The 24289-nt window shown below is 47.9% G+C and overlaps 1 protein-coding gene across 4 annotated transcripts in view; it reads right to left on the bottom strand.

Moving 5' to 3' along the window:
- Positions 1-24289, bottom strand: part of ZHX2 (zinc fingers and homeoboxes 2) — a 177558-nt gene that overhangs the window by 9489 nt on the left and 143780 nt on the right. For 2 of the 4 annotated variants that reach the window (XM_060115626.1, XM_060115627.1), the window contains 2 exons: positions 13953-14041; positions 4417-7162 (listed from right to left, as the gene is read on the bottom strand). In XM_060115626.1, the coding sequence (XP_059971609.1) occupies positions 4421-6937 (2517 nt within the window). In that variant the 5' untranslated portion in view covers positions 6938-7162; positions 13953-14041 and the 3' untranslated portion in view covers positions 4417-4420. The remainder of the gene's footprint in view (positions 1-4416; positions 7163-13952; positions 14042-24289) is intronic. The other 2 variants (XM_060115623.1, XM_060115624.1) reach the window with 1 other exon arrangement.

Below are 24289 nucleotides of genomic sequence, written 5' to 3'. Positions count from 1 at the left end.
CGGTGATGGTGGTGCCACTGTTGGCAAGGTGGTGGGCCACGGTGGTTGGGTCAGGCAGTGACCTGACAGATGAGAGGGGGCCTCCAGGCTCCACCAGCTGCTAGCTGAGGAACCCAGGGCAAGCATCTCTGAGCCTCCGTTTGGCCCTCTGTAAAATGGGGAAAGAGCCGTACCTCTCTCAGAAGGTTGTCATGAAGTGTAAATGACTTAATAGATGCGCTGGGAAGAATGCTGAGCACATGGCATATACAAATAAATGGAAATTCTTCGTGGTAGCAGAGCCGGGCAATTCCGTCTGGCCAACCATCAGGGCATATGTCTGACATTCTCTGGCTCAAGTATTCTGACTCATTTTTTAGGAAAGGAGTTTATTTTTTGGCCTCTTACCAGGACAGATCTCTCAGTGGATGGCTCGATAATTGTTTGGACCCAGAGACTGAATCAAGATGCCCCAGTTCAAAGCTTGGGAAGGATTCCTTATCTTTGTGTCTAACCTCAGGGCCATGGTGAGCCTGGACATTCAAATACTGTCCTGAGCCTTGCCAAGCTTCAGCCAGAGGAATTGGTCGGGGTGGGTACGCTTCACTCCCACAGAGGCAATCCCGTCCTAGAGTCAGCGCCCAGCTGCTTACCCAAGTTTTTTCTCACTCTCTCTCTCATATGTGCATCACATAACACCTTTCATGAAATCAAAACCATGCATCATTCCCAGGATTATTATATGTGTGGCAACTGCACTCAACTGCAGGTTCCTAAATAAATATGTGTTTAAATAAAAACATCACTGAATATTTATGACTTTCAAGAGACCCATGTGTTTGGTTCATAAAAGCTGTGAAGTATTTGGAGAGGTTTTTTTCCCCTCGAGGTTGGAAGCTTCCTTGAAGGGGTGTCTCTGTCGGGACTTGGGAGAACTTTTGGCCGCCGCCGCCGGCACACAGACGGCGGCCCCTTTCTCAATTCAGTGGCACCTGAAAAATATCAGGAGGCCCATTAGGGATATCGGATGTCACAGGTGTTGAGTAGATCTTAGCATGTTGTTTAGGAATGTTTTCTAGCACACAGTTGTGGCGTTCACCATAAATAAACATAAAAGAGCGGTTCCTGGGTGTTCCTGTTTTTTGGGGGGACTTGACTAGTTCCTACATCTCTGAATTATTTGATGTTAATTCAAAAGTCAACTCTAAAAACCCTAGGTATCTGCCGCCACAGGAGCGGGTCAGGGGTGGGAGGTGCTATCAATCAGAAATGGGGAATTTCTGTCAGAAATAAAGAGGCAGAAACAGCAGTAGGAAGAGTGAAGGCTCCGAAGTGAAACCGAGGTGCTGGTGGGGAGAATGTGGATAAGTTCCTTGGTTTCTGAGTCTCAGTTTCTGGTTTTATAAAAATATAGAGAAGCTTACCTCTCAGGGCCGCTAGGAGAATTGAATGAGACCATCTGTGGCCACAGCGCCCAGCTCAGCCTCTGAACTCAGGAGGCCTTGCATTTTTCCTTCCTTCCTCCCTCCCTCCCTCCCTCTCTTCCTTCCCAAAGCTTCTCTTTATGGTTTCAGCATTTCTTCCCCCTTCTCCTTCTCTTGGGCCTCAGGTGGGGGTCAAGCACAGTGGCAACCAACTCAGGTGGGCGCTGTCAACTGTTGGTGTTTGTATAGTTTGGGAGAGAAAAGATGGGGACAGGTGGCCTTGGGGGCCTCTGGGGGGCTGCCATCCCTAGGTACCTCCCACTCAGCGATGTGCATCCAGAGCTCACTCTGGACACAGGAACAGTTAGCATCCTTATATCCAAATTGAACACACACAACTGGTTCAGAAGAACTTTTGCCTGCTGTGGAAAGCCATCAGGTTTTCTTTTAGTTTGCCTCTTCTCATTTGTTTGCTGAATCCCAAACTCAACTTGCTGGCTACGCCAAACCTCTTTTGGTCCCTCAGCTGCACCATCCCTTTTCTTGTCTCTGGGCCCTTGCTTGGCTCTTCCTTCCACCTGAAACACTCTTTTCCTTGTCTGTGCACTTGGCTAGCTCCTGAGTCAGCTGTCCCTTCCTCCAGGAAGCCTTCCCTGACTCCCAGCCTGGGTGCCCCGCCTGCGTGCACGTCTTCTTCATGCCACGGAGCACCCTGGCAAATAAAGAAAGAGCAATTTCCCCTCTTGTTGGTCTGACTGAGCTCCAGGTGAAGGAGGACTCGATCTTCTTCATCCTGTCCTCTCTAGTGCCTAGCACATTCGCCTACACACAGTAGGCGCTCAGGACGTATTTGTTGAATTGAATTGAACCCAACTGTCTACTGTGTGGTAGGTGGAAAAAGCAATCATGTAGACTTATGTTTATGCATCAGAAAAATCTGGGATGGAAGAGGGGGCAAACTAGGAGCTCTCAGGCAGAATCTGATTGGACAAAAAAAAAAAAAAAATGCTCCTTCATTTCAACAAGGGGGATATGGGCTGGTTTGGTAGGGTCTTTTTTTTTTTTTATCAAATTTGTTACAAATTGCTTCTGTTTTATGTTTTGGTTTTTTGGCCAGTGAAGCATGTGGGATCTCAGCTCGCCAACCAGGGATTGAACCCACACCCCCTGCATTGGAAGACGAAGTCTTAACCACTGGACTGCCAGGGTTGTCCCTGGTAGATTCTTATAAGAAGCAAGAAAATGGCCAGAGGCAGGATGAAACCGTTGTAGCCAGGTGGAGGCGGGTGGTTGGTGCGTTGCGTAATGCCCTTTAACCCTTCCTATCACTAGCTCACCTTCCTCACCTGCAACCTATTACCACTTCCTCCTGCAAAGTTGGAGGAGAAAGACTTGATGGCATTCTGTGATTGGCTGCTCATTAAATTGCTCTTTTAATAGCTGATGGAGCCGGCTAAAATAAGGTTTCTAGAGGACTTAATTTATTTGCCAGGTGCCTCGTTTTATTACTGAATAAATGAATTAATGAGGGACATGGCTGGCCAAAGTTGTCCGAGTTCATAAATAAAAAGGTATGGTAATTTCCAGAGCTCCCTTGGGGAACTTATCAATCATTCTAGAGGTTTTTACCTTTCACTATGTTTAAAGATGACATGGTGGTGGTGTGGGGCTTCCATTGCCTTTGCTTTTTGTTTTTTTGTTGTTTGTTTGCGGTATGCGGGCCTCTCACTGTTGTGGCCTCTCCCGTTGCGGAGCACAGGCTCCGGACGCGCAGGCTCAGCAGCCATGGCTCACAGGCCCAGCTGCTCCGTGGCATGTGGGATCTTCCCGGACCGGGGCATGAACCCGTGTCCCCTGCATCGGCAGGTGGACTCTCAACCACTGCGCCACCAGGGAAGCCCTTTCATTGCCTTTTAAGTGACCTCTGGAGAAGCCAAGCCGGGCAGATTGTAAATCGTGCATCTCCCTCCTGGATCTAAGCTGCCCTTGGAATACTTCGGCTTCGGCCAAGGTAGACCTTTCCCTCCTGTATCCCTCTCTCTACCATCCCCCCCACCCTGCCCCCTTTTCTAAACATACCATCAAGAAAGCTGCCATGCTTCAGGCCCTGATTTGCACAGACCTCTGGTGAAGCACAAACACCAAGGGCTTGGGTGGCATGTCCCATTTTGTGGATGACATGGCCATTAGTGACCATGGTAACCTCCCGTCCCAGGCTTTTGTGGCTCCACAGACCTAATTTACACCAGTCTCTTCCAGATTTGAAGGGGCTCTGGGGACCCCATCAGCGCAGCAACAGGTGGGGTCACTTAATGAGACACACACGGGCGCGTCTTCCTTTAGCCGCGGCGAGGTAAATACCAGGTACTTTCAAAACCTTTCAGGTTAAAGGAAACAATCCCAAATTTTTATCCAGTAAATGTAGACACTTATTCTTTAAAAAATCCAAAAAGAAAAGAAAAAGGAAAAGACATATCCTTTCATGTTTGTTTCTTACACCACTGAACACAAAACAGGCCTTGTGTTGCGTTACCTTGTTACTAGACTTTAGAATGGACGGACCCCCAAAGGCCACAGGCAGCAATGCTGCCACCTCTCAGCACTGCCTTGCAAATAAAAACAAAATCTAGCAACACCTATTCTTCTTCCTTTGTCTTAAAAGAGCTTGAAAGAAGAACCCATGGGGCTTCCCTGGTGGCACAGTGGTTGAAAGTCCGCCTGCCGATGCAGGGGACACGGGTTCGTGCCCCGGTCCGGGAAGATCCCACATGCCGCGGAGCGGCTGGGCCCGTGAGCCATGGCCACTGAGCCTGCACGTCCGGAGCCTGTGCTGCGCAACGGGAGAGGCCACAACAGTGAGAGGCCCGCGTACCGCAAAAAAAAAAAAAAAAAAAGAAGAAGAACTCATGATCTGTGTCAGTATCTCTGTACCCGATAACTGTATCGACTCTGGCAATAGAAAGAAAGAAACCCAGCCTCCTGCCCTGGCTCCCGGGGGGACAGGTGGCATTACCTGTCTAGGCCTGGCTGGCCTCAGCAGGGACGCTGTCGGAGTCCGAGTCAGCCAGTTCCGCCGCCCCTTCCGCTGCCGTCTGACTCCAGCTGTCCGACCTGTCTGAGACGGCGTCCTCCTCTCCGACCGTCACCTCCACCCAATCCACGATGCCCGATTCCTCGTTCTCGTCGCTGCCCTGGCCGTCCCGACTGTTGCCCTCTGATCTGTCCGAGGTGGCCTCCGAGGGCTTTGCCGGCAAACCGTCTCTTGCTTGCTCGCCGCCTGCTTTCATCCTGGGGCCCAGCTTCTCCAAGTCCTCTTCGCAGAGCTTTTTGGGGTCCTTGTGATACTGCGGACCGCCCTCGCTCCCGTTCTTCGAGCTCTCGGCGATGACGGCTTTTGCCGCCTTCCTCGACGGGGCGTCGTAGCCATGATCATCCGCCACGTGCTGCTGCTGGTACTGCTCCAGCCACTTCAAGGTTCCAGTTTTTAGCAAGCATCTGTTCTCCTTGAACCAACGCACGATTTCAGTTCGGACCAGGCCGGTCTTTGCCGCCAGCTGGTCATACTCCTGGGGGGTTGGCCACTGGGTTCTTGCAAACGTGCTCCTCAGGAGATGAACCTGTTCTTGGTTTTTTGTAATTGCTGGTGAAGGGCTGGGCAGAGAACTGGGCACCTGGGCGCTGGAGAACTGGTCGAGTCGAGACAGAGCACCGTTGGGGGCCACCGAGTCTGGGCCTTTCTTGCTGGACCCCATGGAATCCAGGACGGCCTGTTCCATGCTGTCCCGAAGCTTCCGCCTCTCCGAGAACCAGGAATCGATCTCTCTCCTGCTCAGCTTGGTCTCCACTCTTAGCCTGTCCAGTTCTGCTTGGGTCGGGAAAGAGCTTTTCAGAAAGCTGTCTTCCAGGATTTTCACCTGACCTTGGGTTTTCTCTTTGAACTTCTGCGGGGCAAAGTCTGGGTACGCGTGGTAGGTGCGGCCGTGTCGGGAAGCCGCGATGGCCAGCTGGTCTTTGGCAAGGGATTCGCTGGTGATGTGGACGATGCCCCTTTGACACCGATACCGGTGGTCGCTGAACCACTTCTTGATCTCGCTCCTGGCGAGGCCGGTCACCTCGATGAGCCGGTAGACCTCAGCATCGTCGGGGAACTGGCTCTGGAGGAAGCTCGCCTTGAGGTGTGCAATCTGCTCCTTCGTCTTCTTGCGGTCGCTGGCTGGGGTCAGCGAAGGGTTGGCCCCCTTGGGTGAAGGCTCTGGCACTTGAGCGACGTGGGGGCGCTTGGGCTCGGGGGCCGCTTGGGGAGTCGCTAGAGGTCTCTTCTGGCCATGGTTGGTCACTCCGGCCACGGTGAGTGTGATGGGGGAGCAAGAGACGGTCGTCGGCCCGCTGGTCACCTGAGTCAGCACGAGGCTGGTCTGGCCGAGGATCTGGCATGGAAGCGCTGTCTGGAGGATGGGCTGTGACATCTTTGTGGGGGCCAACTGGGCGGGCAGCACAGTGATCGTTGGGGGCACTGACTGGATGGTGCCATTAAACATCTTCTTCCGGGCCTCCTCCACCTCCTCTGGGGACCAGCTGATGCCATGCTTTAAGCGCTGGGTGGCAAACCAGATCCTGATGTGCTCTTCTGGGTGTTTGGAAGCGGCTGTGAGCCAGGACAGCTCAGCCTGCGTTGGGTAAGGGAACTTGTTGAAGGAGTTGATCATGGTGGCGTTGGTGTCCAGGGCAGAGTTGTATTTGGTAGTGTTCAGCGGCACGGGGACCTTGGGGACAAGGTTGATGTTTGGGGGAAGCTGGACAGAAGGCATAACGTGTCCTAACGTGTCCTGGAGGAGCTCCACGCCCCCGAGTCTCGAGAGGATCTCAGCCGCGTCTGTCACCAGGCGGGTGGTCCCTTCCACGTGGTTCTCGGGGGCGGCCTCCTCTGGCTTCTTGGGCACCTTCTTGGCATCGGCTTTCGGTTTCCCTGGCTTCATGATGGGGGTTTTACTCACCGAGATCCCGGGGTCATGGTCCCCGCTTCCGGGGCCGCTGGTGGTGATGGACATGATGTGGTTGGTGGCATCGATGGACTGCTCTAAGACGGTCTGATTATTGCGCTTGATGAGCTTCAGCTTGAAGTTGGTCTCCCCGGGGTGGAACTTGGAGTTGTGGTCAGACAAGGAGTCGTACTTTTTGGTTGTGAAGTTACATTCGGCACACACGTAGAGCGGGTTGAGAATCACGTTGGGGTGCTGCATGTCAACGTGCTCCGTGAACTCGTTCAGGTTTTGCGTGGAGTAGGGGCAGTATTTGCATTCATAACCACCTTGGAGTTTTTTGGATTGATTTTCCCCTGTAGATTTCACCTCTATCACTTCATTTTCTTTGGAAGAGTTTTCAGGTTCTGCTGCCCAAGTGTCCTTGGCCATTTCGGGCTGTGGCGTGCCGATGCCTTTCTCTTTGGCCCTGTCTCCTTCCTCAGGCACGTCTTGTTCTACTACTTGTGATGTCCGCACCATGCATGGGGTTGTGGATTTTCGTTTGCTCGCCATGCTGTCTGTCTGTGTGCAATGGCTTATTTTGGGGATGGGGGCGGGTAGGGAAGGGGCAGTGAAATTTTTGGAACTACTAAGATAGAAGGCTTTTGGCTTTATGCCCCGCTCCAATGGCTTTGGCTTCACTTGAACGCTGAAGTCTGGTGCTTGAGTTTCCAGAATGAGTTCAGTGCAGAAGATTGTAACTGTTCCAATGGCTAAACACAAGGGACAGCATCATATCTGTGGGACAAGAACAAAGAGAGTGTCAGTGTTTCTTCACAAGGCAAAAGAAACCAGCATTTCTTTCTAAGTTGCTCCCATGACCCATCCCAACTGGCACCCAAAGCAAATACCCAGGTGCGCACAGATGGTGGGAGAGTGGATACTCCTAAAAATGAAAGATCACATTCTTCTTCTCTTCCATCCTCTGGGAAGGGCAGTGGGAATGGGCCCAAAGCAAGCAAATGAGGATGCAGGTCACTCTTTCATGTTTAGAGACCAAGGGATACAGAAAAGCAACAAGGGTACTGAGATCTTATGAAGCGGTGGGTAGGGGGCTGGAGGGAACCTTGCAGTGAAGTGTTGGCTGGGTTCGCAAGCCGCTTTTATGGATGGTACATCAGAAGCAAGATGCTTGCCTGGGGCTGGCAAGTGGAATTTATATAGGAGTTAGAAAATGGATGTGAATGTTTCATTTATTACCATAAAGGTAAAATCACGATAGAAAATCCAGAAAAGGCATCAAAGTATAAAAAAGAAAAACATCACCCTAAATAGCATAGTTCCTTTATTTCACTTGAACATTTCCCATTTTCACAAACTTTGAGCAAAAGCATGATTAAAAAGTGGCTGCATGATGTTACATTGTAGGGATATACCATACATGATGTATTTAGCCATTGGATTTTTGTTGGACATTTATTCCTAATTTTTGGCTCTTCTTGACAAAATTGTAGTCAATACCCTTAGTCCTTATTTCTGAAGTAAAAGCACTGGGTCAAAGGAGGTCAACATTTTACATTCTCTTGACTCATATGGCCAAGTTTTTGCATCATTTGGCCTTTTCGCCGGCAGTGAACGAGTGCCTGACTCACCACTTAGCTTACATGAAATATTACCATTAAAAAGCCTGGCCAATTAGGTATGGGAAAACTGCTTTAATATGCTTTGGTGCTTCTCTTGATTGCTAATAAGGGTGAACAGTTTTCAAAGATTCACTTGCCATTTGTATTCTTTTGTGAATTGTGGATTTATGCCATTAAAAAAACATACTTTATTATTATTTTTAAAAATTATTTATTTATTTATTTATTTATTTCAGCTGTGCCGGGTCTTAGTTGTGGCATGCGGAATCTTTAGTTGTGGCATGCGGACTTCTTAGTTGCAGCATGCAACTAGGATCTAGTTCCCTGACCAGGGATCGAACCTGGGTCCCCTGCATTGGGAGTGCAGGGTCTTACCCACTGGACCACCAGGAAATTCCCTATGTCATTTTTATATTGTGATGCCCAGTGGTTTTATTATTAATTTATGAGTTCTCTCTATATTAAAAACATTAGTACCTTTCTATACTTGTTGCAAAAATTTTCCAGTCTGTCATTTACCTTTTAATTTTGCATATGGTATTTTTTCATGTTTTACAGGTAGAAATTTTTTATTTTTAGATGGCAAATTTATCAATCTTTTTCTCTTGTGGTTTCTTTCATTGTGATTTTACACTTAGAAGGTGATTCCCTGCTTTGATAGTTGAGATCTATTATTCTATGTTTTCTTAGAGTGTTTTGGCTTTATTTTTTATATTTAACTTGTCTGGACTTGAACCAAACTGATCTTGGGGTAAGCTGTGAGATACAATTCTAACCATTTTTCTTGAAAGTTATCAATTATCTCAATAGCATGTATAGTGTTATTTATTTCTCACTAATTTGTGAAGCCACCTTGGCCATACATTAAATTTTTCTATATACTAGGGTGTTTCTGGATTATCTGTTATCTATATCTGTTATCTGTACCTCTTATCTAGCTCTTGAGCCTTACACTTATGCTTCACTTAAATTTTTTTTTTGTAGATTAGAGCATGTTTTAACATCTGGTAGAGTGAGTTTCTCTTTATCATTCTTATTTTGCCAAATAATTCTGGGTTATTCTGATCACCTATTAATGTAAGTCAGTTGTCATAAATCAGAATCATCTGTAAAATAAAATTCTGTTAGAATGTTGATTGGAATTGCATTAAGCAAATATTAATTTAGGAGTACAGGAACAATTTGCTTATTATAAGGTAGGTTATGTTAACAGAACCCCCACAGGGGAAGTGATGGGCTGGACCATGCTGAGTATCTAAATGCACGGGCTTCCATAGAGGATGGCCTTTCATTGTGTGTTTGGAAACAGGGGTAGCCGACACGACATCCGGGGGAAAGGGGATGGAGGGGATAGCATATCCTCTCCCATCCCTCCCACTGGCCTAGGTTTGAGTTCCACTGAAGAGAGGGCTCAAGGCAGAATTAATGGACTTATTTTCAAGAGCAACCCTCTGGGACTTGGGGCCCCACTTATCTGCTTAGGGGGTCAGATGACAAACCTGTGTAGGACTCGGGGGAGGGGCATCCCTCCCCTGTGAACCCAGAAACAGCCACTCTGAGGCATTTTCATGCTGGGCAATTTCTTTTTTTTTTTTAACATCTTTATTGGAGTATAATTGCTTTACAATTGTGTGTTAGTTTCTGCTTTATAACAAAGTGATGCTGGGCAATTTCATCAGCAGTGGGTGAGGGTCCCTCAGGGCACTGGTGAGGACAGGAGATAGGCACAGCAGAGCACAGGGCAGCTGTGTCTTTTTGCTGACAACACCCAAATTGACATGTTTAGCTGAACATCAGACTCTTGATTTTCCCCCTCAAACATGGGTCCTGCCCCCCCCACCATGTCTACAGCTCTTCATCTCCATCTCTATGGCACACTCAAGCCAAAATCCTCTTTACCTCGCCCCCAAATTAGTCCATCAGCGATCCTGTTGACTCTGTCTTCAAAATAAACCCAGTATCGGACCACTTCCATCTCCCGTCTGGAAGCCTCCCACAGGCCTCCTGCTTACTTCCTCTCCAGAGCAGCAGCACAGGGATTTTCTTTCTGCTTCTTGAGGGGCTTTATTTATGGTTTGAAATTCATTTTGGTACTGAAAAGCACTTAAATGTTATTTTTTAATCTCTAAAGTTTTTTTTAAAAATCGAAGTATAGTTGGTGTATAATATTATATAAATTACAGGTATATAATGTAGTGATTCACAGTTTTTAAAAGTTATACTCCATTTATAGTACTACAAAATATTTGCTGTATTCTTCATGGCGTACAATATATCCTTGTAGCTTATTTTCTGACTAACAGTTTGTACCTCTTAATCCTCTCCCCCTATCTTGCCCCTCCCCCTTCCCTCTCCCCACTGGGAACCACTAGTTTGTTCTCTGTATCTGTGAGTCTGCTTCTTTTTCGTTATACTCACTAGTTCGTTGTACTTTTGAGATTCTACATATAAGTGATTTGTGATTGCCTTTCTCTGTCTGGCTTATTTCACTGAGCATAATACCCTTCAAATCCATCCATGGTGTTGCAAATGGTAAAATTTCATTCTTTTTAAGGCTGAGTAGTATTCCATTGTGTGTGTGTGTGTGTGTGTGTGTGTGTGTGTGTGTGTGTGTGTATCACATCTTCTTTATCCATTTATCTGTTGATGGACACATAGGTTGCTTCCATATCTTGGCTCTTGTGAATAATGCTGCTATGAACCCTGGGGTGCATATATCTTTCCAAATTAGTACTTTTTTTTTTTTTTAAGAAATATACCCAGGAGTGGAATTGCTGGGTCATATGGTAGTTCTATTTTTAGTTTTTGAGAAACATCCGTACTATTTTCCACAGTGGCTGCACCAATTTACATTCCCACCAACAGTGTATGAGGGTTCCCTTTTCTTCATATCCCAGCCAACATTTGTTATTTGTATTCTTTTTGATGATAGTCATGCAAAGGGAGATTTTAAGATAGGAATCAGTCCAGGACACTGTTCTGCACGAAGCCCTCTCTCGGCTTCCCATCAGCGTGAACGCCAACCCCGGCGCGTTCTGGTCCACGCTCCCCTCCCCACTTGCTCCTATCACTCCGGCTGCTGGAACAGGCGTATTCCTTCCATCACAGGGCCTTTGCCAGGAAGTCCACCCCTAGAGCTCCTCGGTTTTCACGGCTCCATGTGAAAGTCACCCTTCCACAGAGAGGCCTTTCCTGGCCACCATTCCATGTAAAATACTGCCTCTCCCAGTTCCCCAGTCACTCTCTCCCTGCTTTGCTTTCTTCATAGCACCATATATATATATATATAGTCATTGAAATATAATTGATTTACAATGTTGTGTTAGTTTCAGGTGTACAGCAAGATTGTTCAGTTATACAGAGATATATATATATATTGGGTTAGCCAAAAAGTTTGGGTTTTTCCCTAAGATCTTACAGAAAAACCCAAACAAATTTTTTGGCCAACCCAGTATATATATATATTCCTTTTCAGATTCTTTTCTGTTATAGGTTATTACAAGATATTGAGTATAGTTCCCTGCATAGCACTTTTTAATATTCAAAATTTACTTATATATTTTTGTGGTTAAAGGAAGAGGCAGGAGAGAGTATCTACCCATTTTCTCCTAATACAGCAGCCACTGGCCACATGTGCCTCTTTAAATTTATATTAATTAAAATTAAATAAAATTTAAAATCCCGTTTTCAATTGCACCAGGCACATTTCGAGTGCTCAGTGGTCACACGTGGCTGGTGGCTATTGTATTAAACAATGCGGGACATCGCTCTCACTGAGGGATGTTCTACCGGACAGCGCTGTTCTAGAATATAAACTCCACAAAGGCAGGAACTCTTCACTGTGATTTCCCCGGAACCTAGAGCAGTATTTGGTCCACAGTATGCTTTCCATAAAGATTGGTTGAATGTTAAATTAACTGCAGAGTGGCTACCCTGAGGCAACTGCTGCTGATGCAGACCAGTGATGTACGGGAACATCTCTCGTGGATGCTCAGTGATGTGGGTGCGTGCATGTGTATTGCGTGCATGTACATTGCACGTGTGTGCGCGTGCACACGAACATGCCTGCAGTTGCACGTACGTGCACACATGTTGCATGTGTTGTGTGTGCATGCGCATAAGCCTGCATCTGCACGTATGTGCACGTGTGTGTGTGCACGTGTGAATGTGTGTGAGTGTGCACGAAGGCTTCTATGAGCGGAGGAACTCGGTCAGGGAAAGGGGGTCCTACAGTTCTGTAGGGGTTACCACTGACGTAGCAGAATGTGGCCAAATCTGTGCCCCCTATCCAAGAGGCCTGGCCCTTTGAATTATGCTTTTTAAAAGAGAGGCAGCAGAAGACGACTTTTCTTTTGCAGAACAAAGAAATTGGGCAGGAATAGGTGCAGGGGAGAGAAGAGACTTTTTTCACAGAAACTCCTTTATCTGGAATTATTTAAATCCGTTGACAAGTGAGGCCAAGAAATGAGCCAAATTTATGGTGAAATATCCTAAAAGCTTTTTGATGTTCTAAGAACTGTGGTTCAGAATAGACAGTATATTCTAAAACATATTTGGCAACCAGGGATGCAAACCACAGCAGATTAAAAAGAAGGGAAGATGAAGGAAGGAAAGAGAAGGGTGGGGAGGGCTCAGAAAACAGTGAGCCTTTGAAGAATTCCTCTCCCAAGGTCCCCCCAGTGAAGCTGCAAGAACCACTGCCCTTGGAAGAATAATCCGAGCACAAGGGGGTGAGTGTCTGCAGAGCAGTAGAGACTTGGCGTCTGTCTTTCTGAAAGTCTGTGAGCCACCAGTGAGGGGACCAGCGCCACGAGGCCTGCTACTCGCTGGCGTGAAAGCTGCATATTTCTGGCCAAGTCTTCAGGTTCAGGTGTACACTTGCCCAAGTTAGCAAACATAAAAAAACAAATGAATGCATGAATAAAATGCACGTTAAAACTCCGACACAGTCCCTTCCATGGTGGGTGGTGAGTATCCCAGAGACCGGTTTCATGTCGCGGGCCTCGCCCTGGGCCAGTTTCCCAGCGGGTCTGAACTGCATGCAGGCACATTCTGTACCAACCTGAAAACACTCCACTTCAAAGCAGCACCGAGTGGTCCCCAGGCTGCTCCAGCCACTGTGCTGAGGGCCCAGCGGGAGGTGGGGAGCCTCAGAGGCAATCCCTGCCCTTGGGGGGCGTGGCCCGAGCAGATTGGAACTAAACACCATTGTGTTTAAGATCCTGGTGCCCAGAAGGAGAGGAGAGGTGAGAAGTTTCCTTCCTCTATGACTCTTCTCCATCACGCCTCTTTCTGTCTTGAATCCCACGCCTCACAGGACAACTAAGAGCGTCACACGTACGTGTTACACGGAGAAGGAACCCAAACACCAAGTACAGACTCTTGCCTCCTTTGCCTGTTTTTGCGATTGACTGGATTTAAAAAAAAAAAATTTATTTATTTATTTTTGGCTGTGTTGGGTCTTTGTTGCTGTGCGCGGGCTTTCTCTAGTTGTGGTGAGCGGGGGCTACTCTTCATTGTGGTGTGTGGGCTTCTCACTGCGATGGCTTCTCTTGTTGCGGAGCACGGGCTCTAGGCGCATGGGCTTCAGTAGTTGTGGCATGTGGGCTCAGTAGTTGTGGCTCGTGGGCTCTAGAGCACAGGCTCAGTAGTTGTGGCATACGGGCTCAGTAGTTGTGGCTTATGGGCTCTAGAGCACAGGCTCAGTAGTTGTGGCGCACGGGCTTAGTTGCTCCGCAGCATGTGGGACCTTCCCGGACCAGGGCTTGAACCTGTGTCCGCTGCATTGGCAGGCGGATTCTTAACCACTGAGCCACCAGGGAAGCCCCGATTGACTGGATTTTCCTTTTATCCACTACGGTATTTATTATGTGCCACAAAGAAACCCCAACGAGTAAGAAATGACACCACCTTGGAATATATGATATATAAGGAAAATGGCCAACCTGTATAGACAATTATGAACAACTCATTCCTGGATGTCTGTGTAGGGCTCTCCCTTCACCACTTGGCGCTTCTTCAGTCGTCACTCTTCCTGTTGTGAGTGGAATGCAATTCGATTAGAACCCTATTTACTGAGTATGGGTTTGGGCCAGAACCCTGTGGATACGGGGCATACAAAGATGAAGAAACCATGGGTCTTGTCCTCAAGGAGTTCACAGCTGGTGTATTAGTCAGCTCGGGCTGCCATTACAAAGTGCACAGACTGGGTGGCTTAAACCACAAAAATTTATTTCTCATGGTTCTGGAGGCTAGAAGTCCGGGACCAAGATGTCTGCAGGGTTCGTTTCTTCTGAAGCCTCCCCCCTTGGCTGCAGATGGACCCCTTCTCACCATGTCCTCACATGGTCTCCCTTCCGTGTGTGCCTATCTCTAATCTCCTCTTCTTACGAGGACACCAGTCAGACTGGACTAGGGCCCACGCTGAGGACTTCATTTAAGGTGACTTAATCTCCTCTTTAAAAACCTTATCTCCTAATATAGCCACATTCTGAGGGTTGGGATTCCAACATATGAATTTGGGTGGGGACACAATTTAGCCCTTCACAGCTGGGCAGGGCAGGGCCATCTGAATACCCCTGGATGGCACACAATGATTTTCACGTGCAGTCTTCAAATCCTGTCCGAGAGCCTATGAGTGCCAGACACATTTGTTGGTGCTGAGGATGCAGGAGTGAGCAGGCAGGAATCTCTGCTCTTGTGGAGCTCACATTCACACGAATAAACAAGCAGAAGCCAACACTGATAAGCACAAAGGAGAAAAGTCAAGCAGCGAAGAGGATGGGGTGGGAAGTGGGGTGACCTATGATTATTTTATCTTATTGAAGTGTAGTTGATTTACAATGTTGTGTTACTTTCTACTGTACAGCAAAGTGATTCAGTTATGTGTGTGTATGTGTGTGTATATATATATTCTTTTCCATTATGGTTTATCACAGGATATTGAATATAGTTCCCTGTGCTATACAGTAGGACCTTGTTGTTTATCCATTCTATATATAATAGTTTGCATTTGCTAACCCCAAACTCCCAATCCATCCCTCCCCTATGCCCCCTCCCGCTTGGCGACCATAAGTCTGTTCTCTACATCTGTGAGTCTGTTTCTGTTTCCTAGATAAGCTCATTTGTGTCATATTTTAGATTCCACACATAAGTGATATCATATGGTATTTGTCTTTCTCTTTCCGACTTATTTCACTTAGTATGATAATCTCTAGGTCCATCCATGTAGCTGATAATGGCATTATTTCATTCTTTTTCATGGCTGAGTAGTATTCCATTGTATATATGTACCATATCTTCTTTATCCATTCATCTGTCAATGGACATTTAGGTTGCTTCCATGTCTTGGCTATTGTGAATAATGCTGCAATGAATATTGGGGTGCATGTATCTTTTCAAATTATGGTTTTCTCCAGATATATGCCCAGGAGTGGGATTGCAGGATCATATGGCAGCTCTACTTTTAGTTTTTTGAGGAACCTCCATACTGTTTTCCATAGTGGCTGCACCAACTTATTCTCACCAACAGTGTAGGAGGGTTCCCTTTTCTCCATACCCTCTCCAGACTTTGTTATTTGTAGACATTTTGATGATGGCCATTCTGATTGATGTGAGGTGGTACCTCATTGTAGTTTTGATTTGCATTTCTCTAATAATTAGTGATGTTAAGCATCTTTTCATGTTCCTGTTGGCCATCTGTATGCCTTTTTTGGGGAAATGTCTATTTAGGTCTTCTGCCCATTTTTTCTTTCTTTTTTTAAATTTAATTTAATTTTTAAAATTATTTTTTTAAACATCTTTATTGCTTTACAGTGGTGTGTTAGTTTCTGATTTATAACAAAGTTATCAGCCATACATATACATATATCCCCATATTTCTGCCCATTTTTCAATTGGATTGTGTGTCTTCTCAATATTGAGTTGTATGAGCTGTTTGTATATTTTGGAAATTAAGCCCTTGTTGGTTGCATCATTTGAAAATATTTTCTCTCAGTCTTTAGGTTGTCTTTGTTTTGTTTATGGTTTCCTTTGCTGTGCAAAAGCTTATAAGTTTGATGAGGTCCCACTTGTTTATTTTTGCTTTTATTTCTATTGCCTTGGGAGACCGACCTAAGAAAACATTGGTCAGATTTATGTCAGAAAATGTCTTGTCTATGTTCTCTTCTCAGAGTTTTATGGTGTCATGTCTTTTTTTAAAAAAAAACTTTAATATTTATTTATTTATTTGGCTGAGCCAAGTCTTAGTTGCAGCATGTGGGATCTTCATTACCATGTGTGGGATCTTTGTTGTGGTACACAGGATCTTTTTCAGCTGCGGCACATGGGATCTTTGTTGCAGCATGTCGGATCTTTTAGTTGTGGCACGCTGGATCTTCACTGCAGCATGCGGACTCTAAGTTGAGGTGTGTGGGCTCTTAGTTGTGGCATACGAACTCTTAGTTGCAGCATGTGGGATCTGGTTCCTTGACCAGGGATTGAACCCGGGCCTCCTGCATTGGGAGCATGGAGTCTTAACCACTGGACCACCAGGGAAGTCCCTGTCATATCTTATATTTAAGTCTTTAAGCCATTTTGAGTTTATTTTTGTGTATGGTATGAGGGTGTATTCTAACTTCATTGAATTACATGAGGCTGTCCAAATTTCCCAACACCGCTTGCTGAAGAGATGGGTTTTTTTTCGTTCTATATTCTTGCCTCCTTTGTCAAAGATTAATTGAACATACATATGTGGGCTTACTTCTGGGCTTTCTATTCTGTTCCATTGATCCCTATGTCTGTTTTAGTGCCAATACCATGCTGTTTTGATTACTGTAGCTTTGTAGTATAGTATGAAGTCTGGGAGGGTTATGCCTCCTGCTTTGTTCTTTCTCCTCAGGATTGCTTTGGCAATTCTGGGTCTTTTGTGGTTCCATATAAATTTTAGGATTATTTGTTCTAGTGCTGTGCAAAATGCCACGGGTAATTTGATAGGGAGCACATTAAATCTGTAGATTGCTTTGGGTAGTATGGGGCAGCCTGTGATCTTAAGCAGAGAGGTCAGGGACTCCTTCTGTGAGAAAGCCTCACTGGAGCATTCAGACATTGCAGAGACAAGAAGGAGAAAGAGTTTATGAAACACAGAGGAGGCCAAACTTAATTGTGTAGGACAGGCGGGAAAAGGATGCTAAAGGCTTCACAGGGGAGGTAACTTTCTTCTTAAAAGAAAACGGCCTTGACTATGATTAATTGAAAATTTCCCTACTTTGTTGATGAACCCTCATAACAACCCTGCAAAGCAGTGGTCATTAGCCTCAATTGATGGAAGAGAGAACCCAGGCCAGGGAGGATAATTGCCTTGCCCAAGGTCACGTGACTAGTTCGTGGCAGAGGTGGGATTTAAACAAAGTCCACTCAAGCTGCAGCCGTTCTCTCTGCACACTGCACAGCCTCCCTGGGTAAACAGGGCTCCAAAGGCGGAGTTGGATCCTGCCGGGTAGAGAGAAGGGAAGTGACTCCAAGTAGAGGAACAGAGTACTGCCAGGCAGAGGACACAGCAACAGCAAGGAAATAGCCGAGGAATGACAAGGACTGAGGCTAAAGGGCAGGCGTGAGGGCCGCCCAGAGGTGGCTGACAAGTCAGGTTGGGCTAGATTGTGAAGGGCCTTGAATGCCATGCTAAGGAGGTAGGATTTCATTCTGCTGGTGAAGGAGTGGCAAGGCCTTTTAGGCAGGATCATGGAAGCAGCAGGGTCTGGGAGATAAGTTTGGGGGGTGGGGATGACAGGAAAAGAAGGCACAGTAATGAAGGTAATCCCCAAGCCAAACAGATGAATAATCATCTTTAACCTCAGGTTCAATAGTGAGGGTCAGGCTGCTAAGACACATCCCTCTCTCCAGTCTTTAGGTTTGCTCTTTAAGTAGATGTTGAGGGCTCTTCACTTTGTATTTGGAACTATCTCCCGTTCAGTTTGGACTTCCTTCTCCACCAAGGAGTGGCTGGATAATTTGGGTTTAAATGTGGCAAAACGGATTCTCCCTTAATCATTTCCCCGATAACAATGATGGCGAACATTCACTGAAAGCTTAGTATGTGCCGAGTGCTAAGTGTTTCATTTCTCAAAAACCCTGTGTAGACGCTGAAGCTCAGAGAGGTTAAGGAGCGTGGCCATGGTCACACAGCCTGGAGCAGTAGAGTTGGGATACAGCTCTTTAAGTGTAGACAAATCGCCCGGTGATCTTGTTAAAATACAGATTTGGATTCAGTAAGTCTGGGGTGGGACTGACATTCTGCATTTCTAACAAACTCCTAGGTAAGGATAACACTGCATGGGTGGAAGGCTCTCCAGGTCAGCACTTTCCCGCTGTCATCCCCTTGGTCTCCCTCCTCCCCACTCTGCTCATTTCCAGACACAGGGCACTAGCATTTCCTGACCTTTCCTGGGAGTGACCTGTGGCCCTCAGGGGGAGGAAAAATGGGTCAAACTGTCAAATCAGCCCCTGGAAACTCTTTGCGAGGTGGCTTGCACATAGCCTGGCTGTCAGATGAGGGAAATGTCCAGGCCTTGACCTCCCTAGGGAGGCTCTGGGGGAGGTGAAGAGTCAGACCGCAGAGGCCCCCTGTGGCCGGGGTCTCCAGTCCGAGGGGGGTCAGAGGTTGGAGTTGGTGGAGGAGCCTGGGGCCCTCGGGGGAGGGGGGGCAGGCACACGTGCCACTCTCAAGGAATCACACCTTCAGGCTCTGGCGGGACGCCACCTCTGATTTCAGAGCTTTTCACTGGGGCTGTCAGAGGAAATAACGGACCGTCTCTGAATTTTCAAAGGAAGCATCTTGTCAAGACATCAAAGCCCAGAGGATGCTTTTAGCTTTGCTGGGTCTTCTGACAGAGCTGTTAACAGATTCTGCCGCAGCTCATCAAGGGTAGATCTTTTGTGTGTGTATGTGTGTGTGTGTGTGTGTGTGTGTGTGTGTGTGATTGTTCTTTTATGTTTTAAAGTCACAACATTGTCCTCACTGCATTGCACCCCAGAAGAAGGAATTCTGATGGGCAGGTATGTTGTGATGGTGATGGCTGCGGGGAGACAGGTGGAGAAAGGAATGGGATTCAGGGATCCTGGGTTTTGCTCTAAGCTCCCAGCTCTCTCCTCATCTGTCTCCATCCTTGTCTCCATTTATCCCAGCTGTTAAATGGGAGAGGCTTTTGAAGTGTCACTGGTGACCCTGAGTTAATTCCTGAGCTTTACTGATTTCTCCCCAGCTTACTTGAAATCTAAACTTGAATTTTGGGGGTGGGCCTATAGGGTGGCCCCCAAACCATCAGCCACCTGGGATGCTTTGTAAAAATACCCATTCCTGAGCCCCAGTCCAGACTTATTAATCCCAAGCATCCAGGAGCAGGCCCAGGAATCTGCATTTTTAACAAGCAGCCACCATGACTGATGGGCAGCCAGGTTCAGTGGCCTCGGCAAGAAGCCATCAGTTGGCCTCTCCTGATTCAGAAGTGGTTGGGCTCAGGCCAACCCTGCGCCGTGAAGATGGGGAATATTCCTCACTGTGTTCTGTGCTAGACCAGGGTAAATTAGCATGCTCCCCGGGGAATGACAGTTCGGAGGATGATGCAGAAATGGGGGAAGAATTGTACAAAGTAATGATGCTGGAAGAGAAAAGAGCACAGAATACAGGGCGCTCGATAATGGAGTGTAAGACATCTTTAGAAACGACAGGGTACGTAGCAGTGAAGGAGCAGTCAGTGGCTGGGGAGGTGAGCTTTAAGAAGCTGTTTCCCATTATCTCTGTTTGTGCTTAACTTTTTTTTTTTTTTTTTTTTTTGCGGTACGCGGGCCTCTCACTGTTGTGGCCTCTCCCGTTGCGGAGCACAGGCTCTGGACGGACGCGCAGGCTCAGCGGCCATGGCTCACAGGCCCAGCCGCTCCGCGGCATGTGGGACCTTCCCGGACCGGGGCATGAACCCGTGTCCCCTGCATCGGCAGGTGGACTGTCAACCACTGCGCCACCAGGGAATCCCTGTGCTTAACTTTTATTGCTCAGTTTCGCAGACTTTTTTTTTTTTTAAAGTAAAGAAGGGTTTGCTGATCTGGTCAAATGTAGGCAGGATAATGTAGTCACAAGATGCCATTTACATGCATAAACTTTATCATTCCCACAACACCAACAGATGGTGATGCTCTCCATTTCACAGATAAGGAAACTGAGGCTCAGAGAGGTTGAGTGGCTTGCTGAGGAGGGTGGAGCCCTGATCATCCTTAGCTCTACACCCACTGCTGGGTCCCGGTAACACACAGTTGCTAATTGTTAACAATTCCATTTCCTGACACTGGGTCTATAAATTAGGTTTCTCACAAATTCTGAGTGGCTCTTCCTCACTGGGAGTGTTCAGAAGAGTAAGCTTTTAATGAATTGTAATGTCTTTTTCAACTTGCTACTCCGAGATGCTCTCTTATTAGGTGGAAGAAAGCCTGCGTGGTCTCTTCCAGCCAAAAATTTTCAGCGGATGAAATGAAATTCATGAAATGAAATGGTGACATTAGCGTCACCATGCATTTAGGTGACACAGAGCTCTGAGAGGACGCTGGTGTCCCGCTAGCAGTGGGTAGGAGTGGTGACTTGAGGTGGGGTAGTGAGTGTGCAGGGACAAAGAAAGCCAGCCACGCCTGAGAAGGCAGGTCCATCCTGGGCCCACGTGAGCCTGGGGCCCAGAATTTGCTTTTACTCAAAGCAGTGAATTCCAAAGCTCAGACTCTTTCGGCTCCTCACTAGGTGAGGACGTGGCCTCTGGCTGTCCTGCTCCCCTTCAGTTCCCACCGCTAGTGCCCACGTGGTGGGTGGAAGGGGCCACAGGCTGGAACCAGGCCTCCTGGTTTGAGTCCTGGCTCTGCCACTTACTAACAGCAGTCCGCCCTTCTCTGGCCACAGCTGGGATGCCCACTGCCCAGGTCCCGAACCCACATGCAGCCTGGAGAACACCAACCGCAGCACGCTCGTTCACCGTTGCCAGCCTCAGTCCTTGTGTCTGTGAAATGGGTGGATCTCCACCTGCAGGATTGGACTGAATGAGACCCTTAAAGCTGGCACGATCTGGTTCCCTAAAAGGGTGACTTTAATGAGTGAGCTGGTATTAGTGATGAGGGACTTGACAAAGTGAGGTTCAGAGGTACTGTTCTGCCCCTCCTCCTTCTCAGGCCCCCCTGGGAGCATCCTGACCTTTTCCCCCACAGCCCCTCAGCTGCCAACCCCCGTGCCAGGTGCTGTGTGTTTACACCCGCTCATCTCACCTGAGTCATGCTGCTCCGACTTCTTTTTACTCATATTTTGTTCATACCCATAGACATTTCTATGGCAACTGTGCCAATATTTTTAATTCTCCCAACTTTTCCTCTCTGTTTTAGTAGAAGATTTTGCCTTCTATCTTGCTGAGAAGATCAAGCTCACTTTCTTTCCCATCTCCACACTCGGCTCTTTTCTCTCTACGTCGGAGGAGGTAACGGGTCTCCCTGTTATAAGTGAACCCATCCACCTGGCCTCGAGGCCTGCCCTCTGCTCCCCAGGGACTCCCTCCCAGCACCCATCGGCTCCCTCAACTCTTATCTCCCTTCACTGGATCCCCTTCCCTTTGGGTTATGAGCACCTCCGTTTGCCGTTTCCCTAAAAAAGTAGACAAAGCAAAACAAACATGAAAAGCAACATCAAAGTTCCCAAAGCTGCTCAATTCCACCAGCGTCTACACATTATTATGCACCTCCTGCTTTCTAGGGCAGAGGCTCCCGAGTGAGAGAGACTGGCCTTCTGGGTCTGGTGCCACCACTCACTGGCGTGTGAGCCTGGCCAAGTGACACCCATCCTCCGAAGCCTCAGCCTTCCCATCGGTAATCTGGGGATGAAAACGGTACCCACGTCGAAGGGGTGCTGAGAGTATCCAGTGAGCTCTCTGCGCACAGTGTTTGCCGCCGGGCGCCAAATACAATAAGCCCTGAGCTTGCAACATAGGGACGGTACCTGCTGTTGAAATCACGTAACCATCAAACGTCTCAAAGGAAGTTCGAGATGACGGCCGCTCGCCCCTCCTGTTACCGCCCCGTTCACCCCTCACCTCTGCGCATCCTGTCCTCCTTGCTCTTTCGACGCTTTTCTCTTAAACTGCCAAATATATCCCGCATCACTGACTCTGGGGGGCCAACTGCCTTCCTTAAATTGCCTCCCCTTGGCTCTCCTGGGTGGGGCCCCTTGTTCTCTTCCTGGCAGCTCCTGCGTTGCTTCCTCATCCATTTTCTGCTCTCATCTCCATGCCCTGGGCTCTTTCTCTCCTCGGTGATCTCATCCATCCCAAAGCGCTACACTCACCCCTGCAGACAGACGTCTACCCAACGAGCCTTTCTAGCCCCGGCTCCTCTTTGCAGAGCCCCAGACCTTCCTTTCCCACCTCTAGCTGACCGTGAGGACAGGCTACATGGACTTGTAACCGGACGAACGCTGGAGCAGCCACTCTCCGCTGAAACACGATTTTTTGAACAAGACCAAGATGATTCATGAGAACCAAGGAAAATAATACACGAATTCAAAACAAACAAAAAAAAATGCCCGATCCACTCCCACTCAGTTGAACAGACTCTGATCCGTCCCCCCCACCTGGAAGGTGGCTCTGAAGGGGAAATTTGGTCTTGGAGCCTCTTGCGAGCGTGGCTTCTGTGCATCTCTGACCCTCACCGGGAGCCTCAACTTGAGCTCGTGTAGAACCAGGCTCCCCACCCGTCTCCCAGACCCGCTCTTTCCGTAACACTCCTCATTCCAAACAGAAGCATCCCGGTCTTCTTAGTCATTCGGGCTGCAAACCCAGACTCCTCTTGCTCTCCACCCCCTCCCCGCCCCACAGTTAATTATGTCCCATGCCCTCCCGACTCTGCTTCCACAATGGCTCCCCATCCTTCATTCCTCCGCTCCAGGCAGGGTCCCCCCTCCTGGCTTCTCCCGGCAGCTGCAATGACTCCCTACATCCTGGCCTGGCCTCTGGGCTTCACCTGGCTGTGGCAGGCACTGCCTGTCCGGCAGCCCTTCCTCTTCAGGCCAGGGCAGTCCACTTCTTTCTAGAGAAAGACCCCCACCCACTCTTGGCCCCTGTGGATCCTCCAGCAGTGGGCATGTGACTTGGTCCTGACCACTCAGTACATCATGTCCCCCCACGAGAGTGAGTGATTTCAGGAGTGGCCTGACGACCCGAGTGGAGTGGTCGGAACCAGCTGAGCTGAGAGATGCAGAGTCCCTATCACATCCCGCTGTATGCCGCCATGCCTGAATCTGACACACGCATGGACCGTCCCTTTCGGCAGTTTGCGTACGCCAGTTTCATGGGGCTTTCTGGCACCTATGACTGAAAATGTCCTGACAGACACGGTTTCAGGCCAACCTCCTCGCTGCTACCATTTCTTTCTAAGATGGCAATCCTTAGTCTTTCCCTGCCACGGTAGACATGCTAGGTGACATGCCCGTTTGCAACGTTCTCTCACTCTTGTCATGTTGGGTGTCATTCCACACCATTCTCTTTCCCTTAAGAAAGAACCTCAGGATGTGAGCGGGAGTGCCATTCACATAGGGCTAACCTGGAGTCCTTGCTAATCAATAAAAGTACATCCTTCACAAACTTCAGTGCTGTTTTCAGAAACAGATCTCTTGCCACTGCCTACGTCACAACGAATGCCATGATTAAACGTCATGTCTCTAGACGTGAATCTGACCATGTCATCCTCATCTTCAAAACCTCCTTAGGAGTACTGGGAACTGGCTATGAGAGGTGCTTTCTGCCACCCAATTTCACCTCCGTGCTCCATTCCTGTCCTACAACAGTCCTGGTGTTTTAAAAGGGAAATACAGCAGAAGACCTATTCGTTGGAAGCAGAAACATGGACCTTGGAAAAGAGAACACAGCTCAGATGTTCATTCATTCATTACTCATTCATACATTCATTCATTCTTTCATTCCTTCATTCCTTCTTGAGTGCCTGCTCTATGCCAGACACTGCGTTGATACTCAGGAAATAAGACATAAGATTCTTGCTTTCAAGGTGCCCATGATCTAGGAGGGGGAGACAGAAAATAGAAAACAAAGAACTTGTAGATAGTGGTTAAGTATTTACTCTGCAAAGAGTTCTTAAAAATGATGTGACGGTGGCTTCCCTGGTGGCGCAGTGGTTAAGAATCTGCCTGCCGATGCAGGGGACATGGGTTCGAGCCCTGGTCCAGGAAGATCCCACATGCCGCGGAGCAACTAAGCCCATGAGCCACAACTACTGA

The sequence above is a fragment of the Mesoplodon densirostris genome, chromosome 13 (assembly GCF_025265405.1).
Source record: "Mesoplodon densirostris isolate mMesDen1 chromosome 13, mMesDen1 primary haplotype, whole genome shotgun sequence".
Classification (NCBI taxonomy): domain Eukaryota; kingdom Metazoa; phylum Chordata; class Mammalia; order Artiodactyla; family Ziphiidae; genus Mesoplodon; species Mesoplodon densirostris.
Note: the sequence above shows the minus strand (reverse complement) of the source record. Positions and strands in the feature narration are given on the sequence as shown.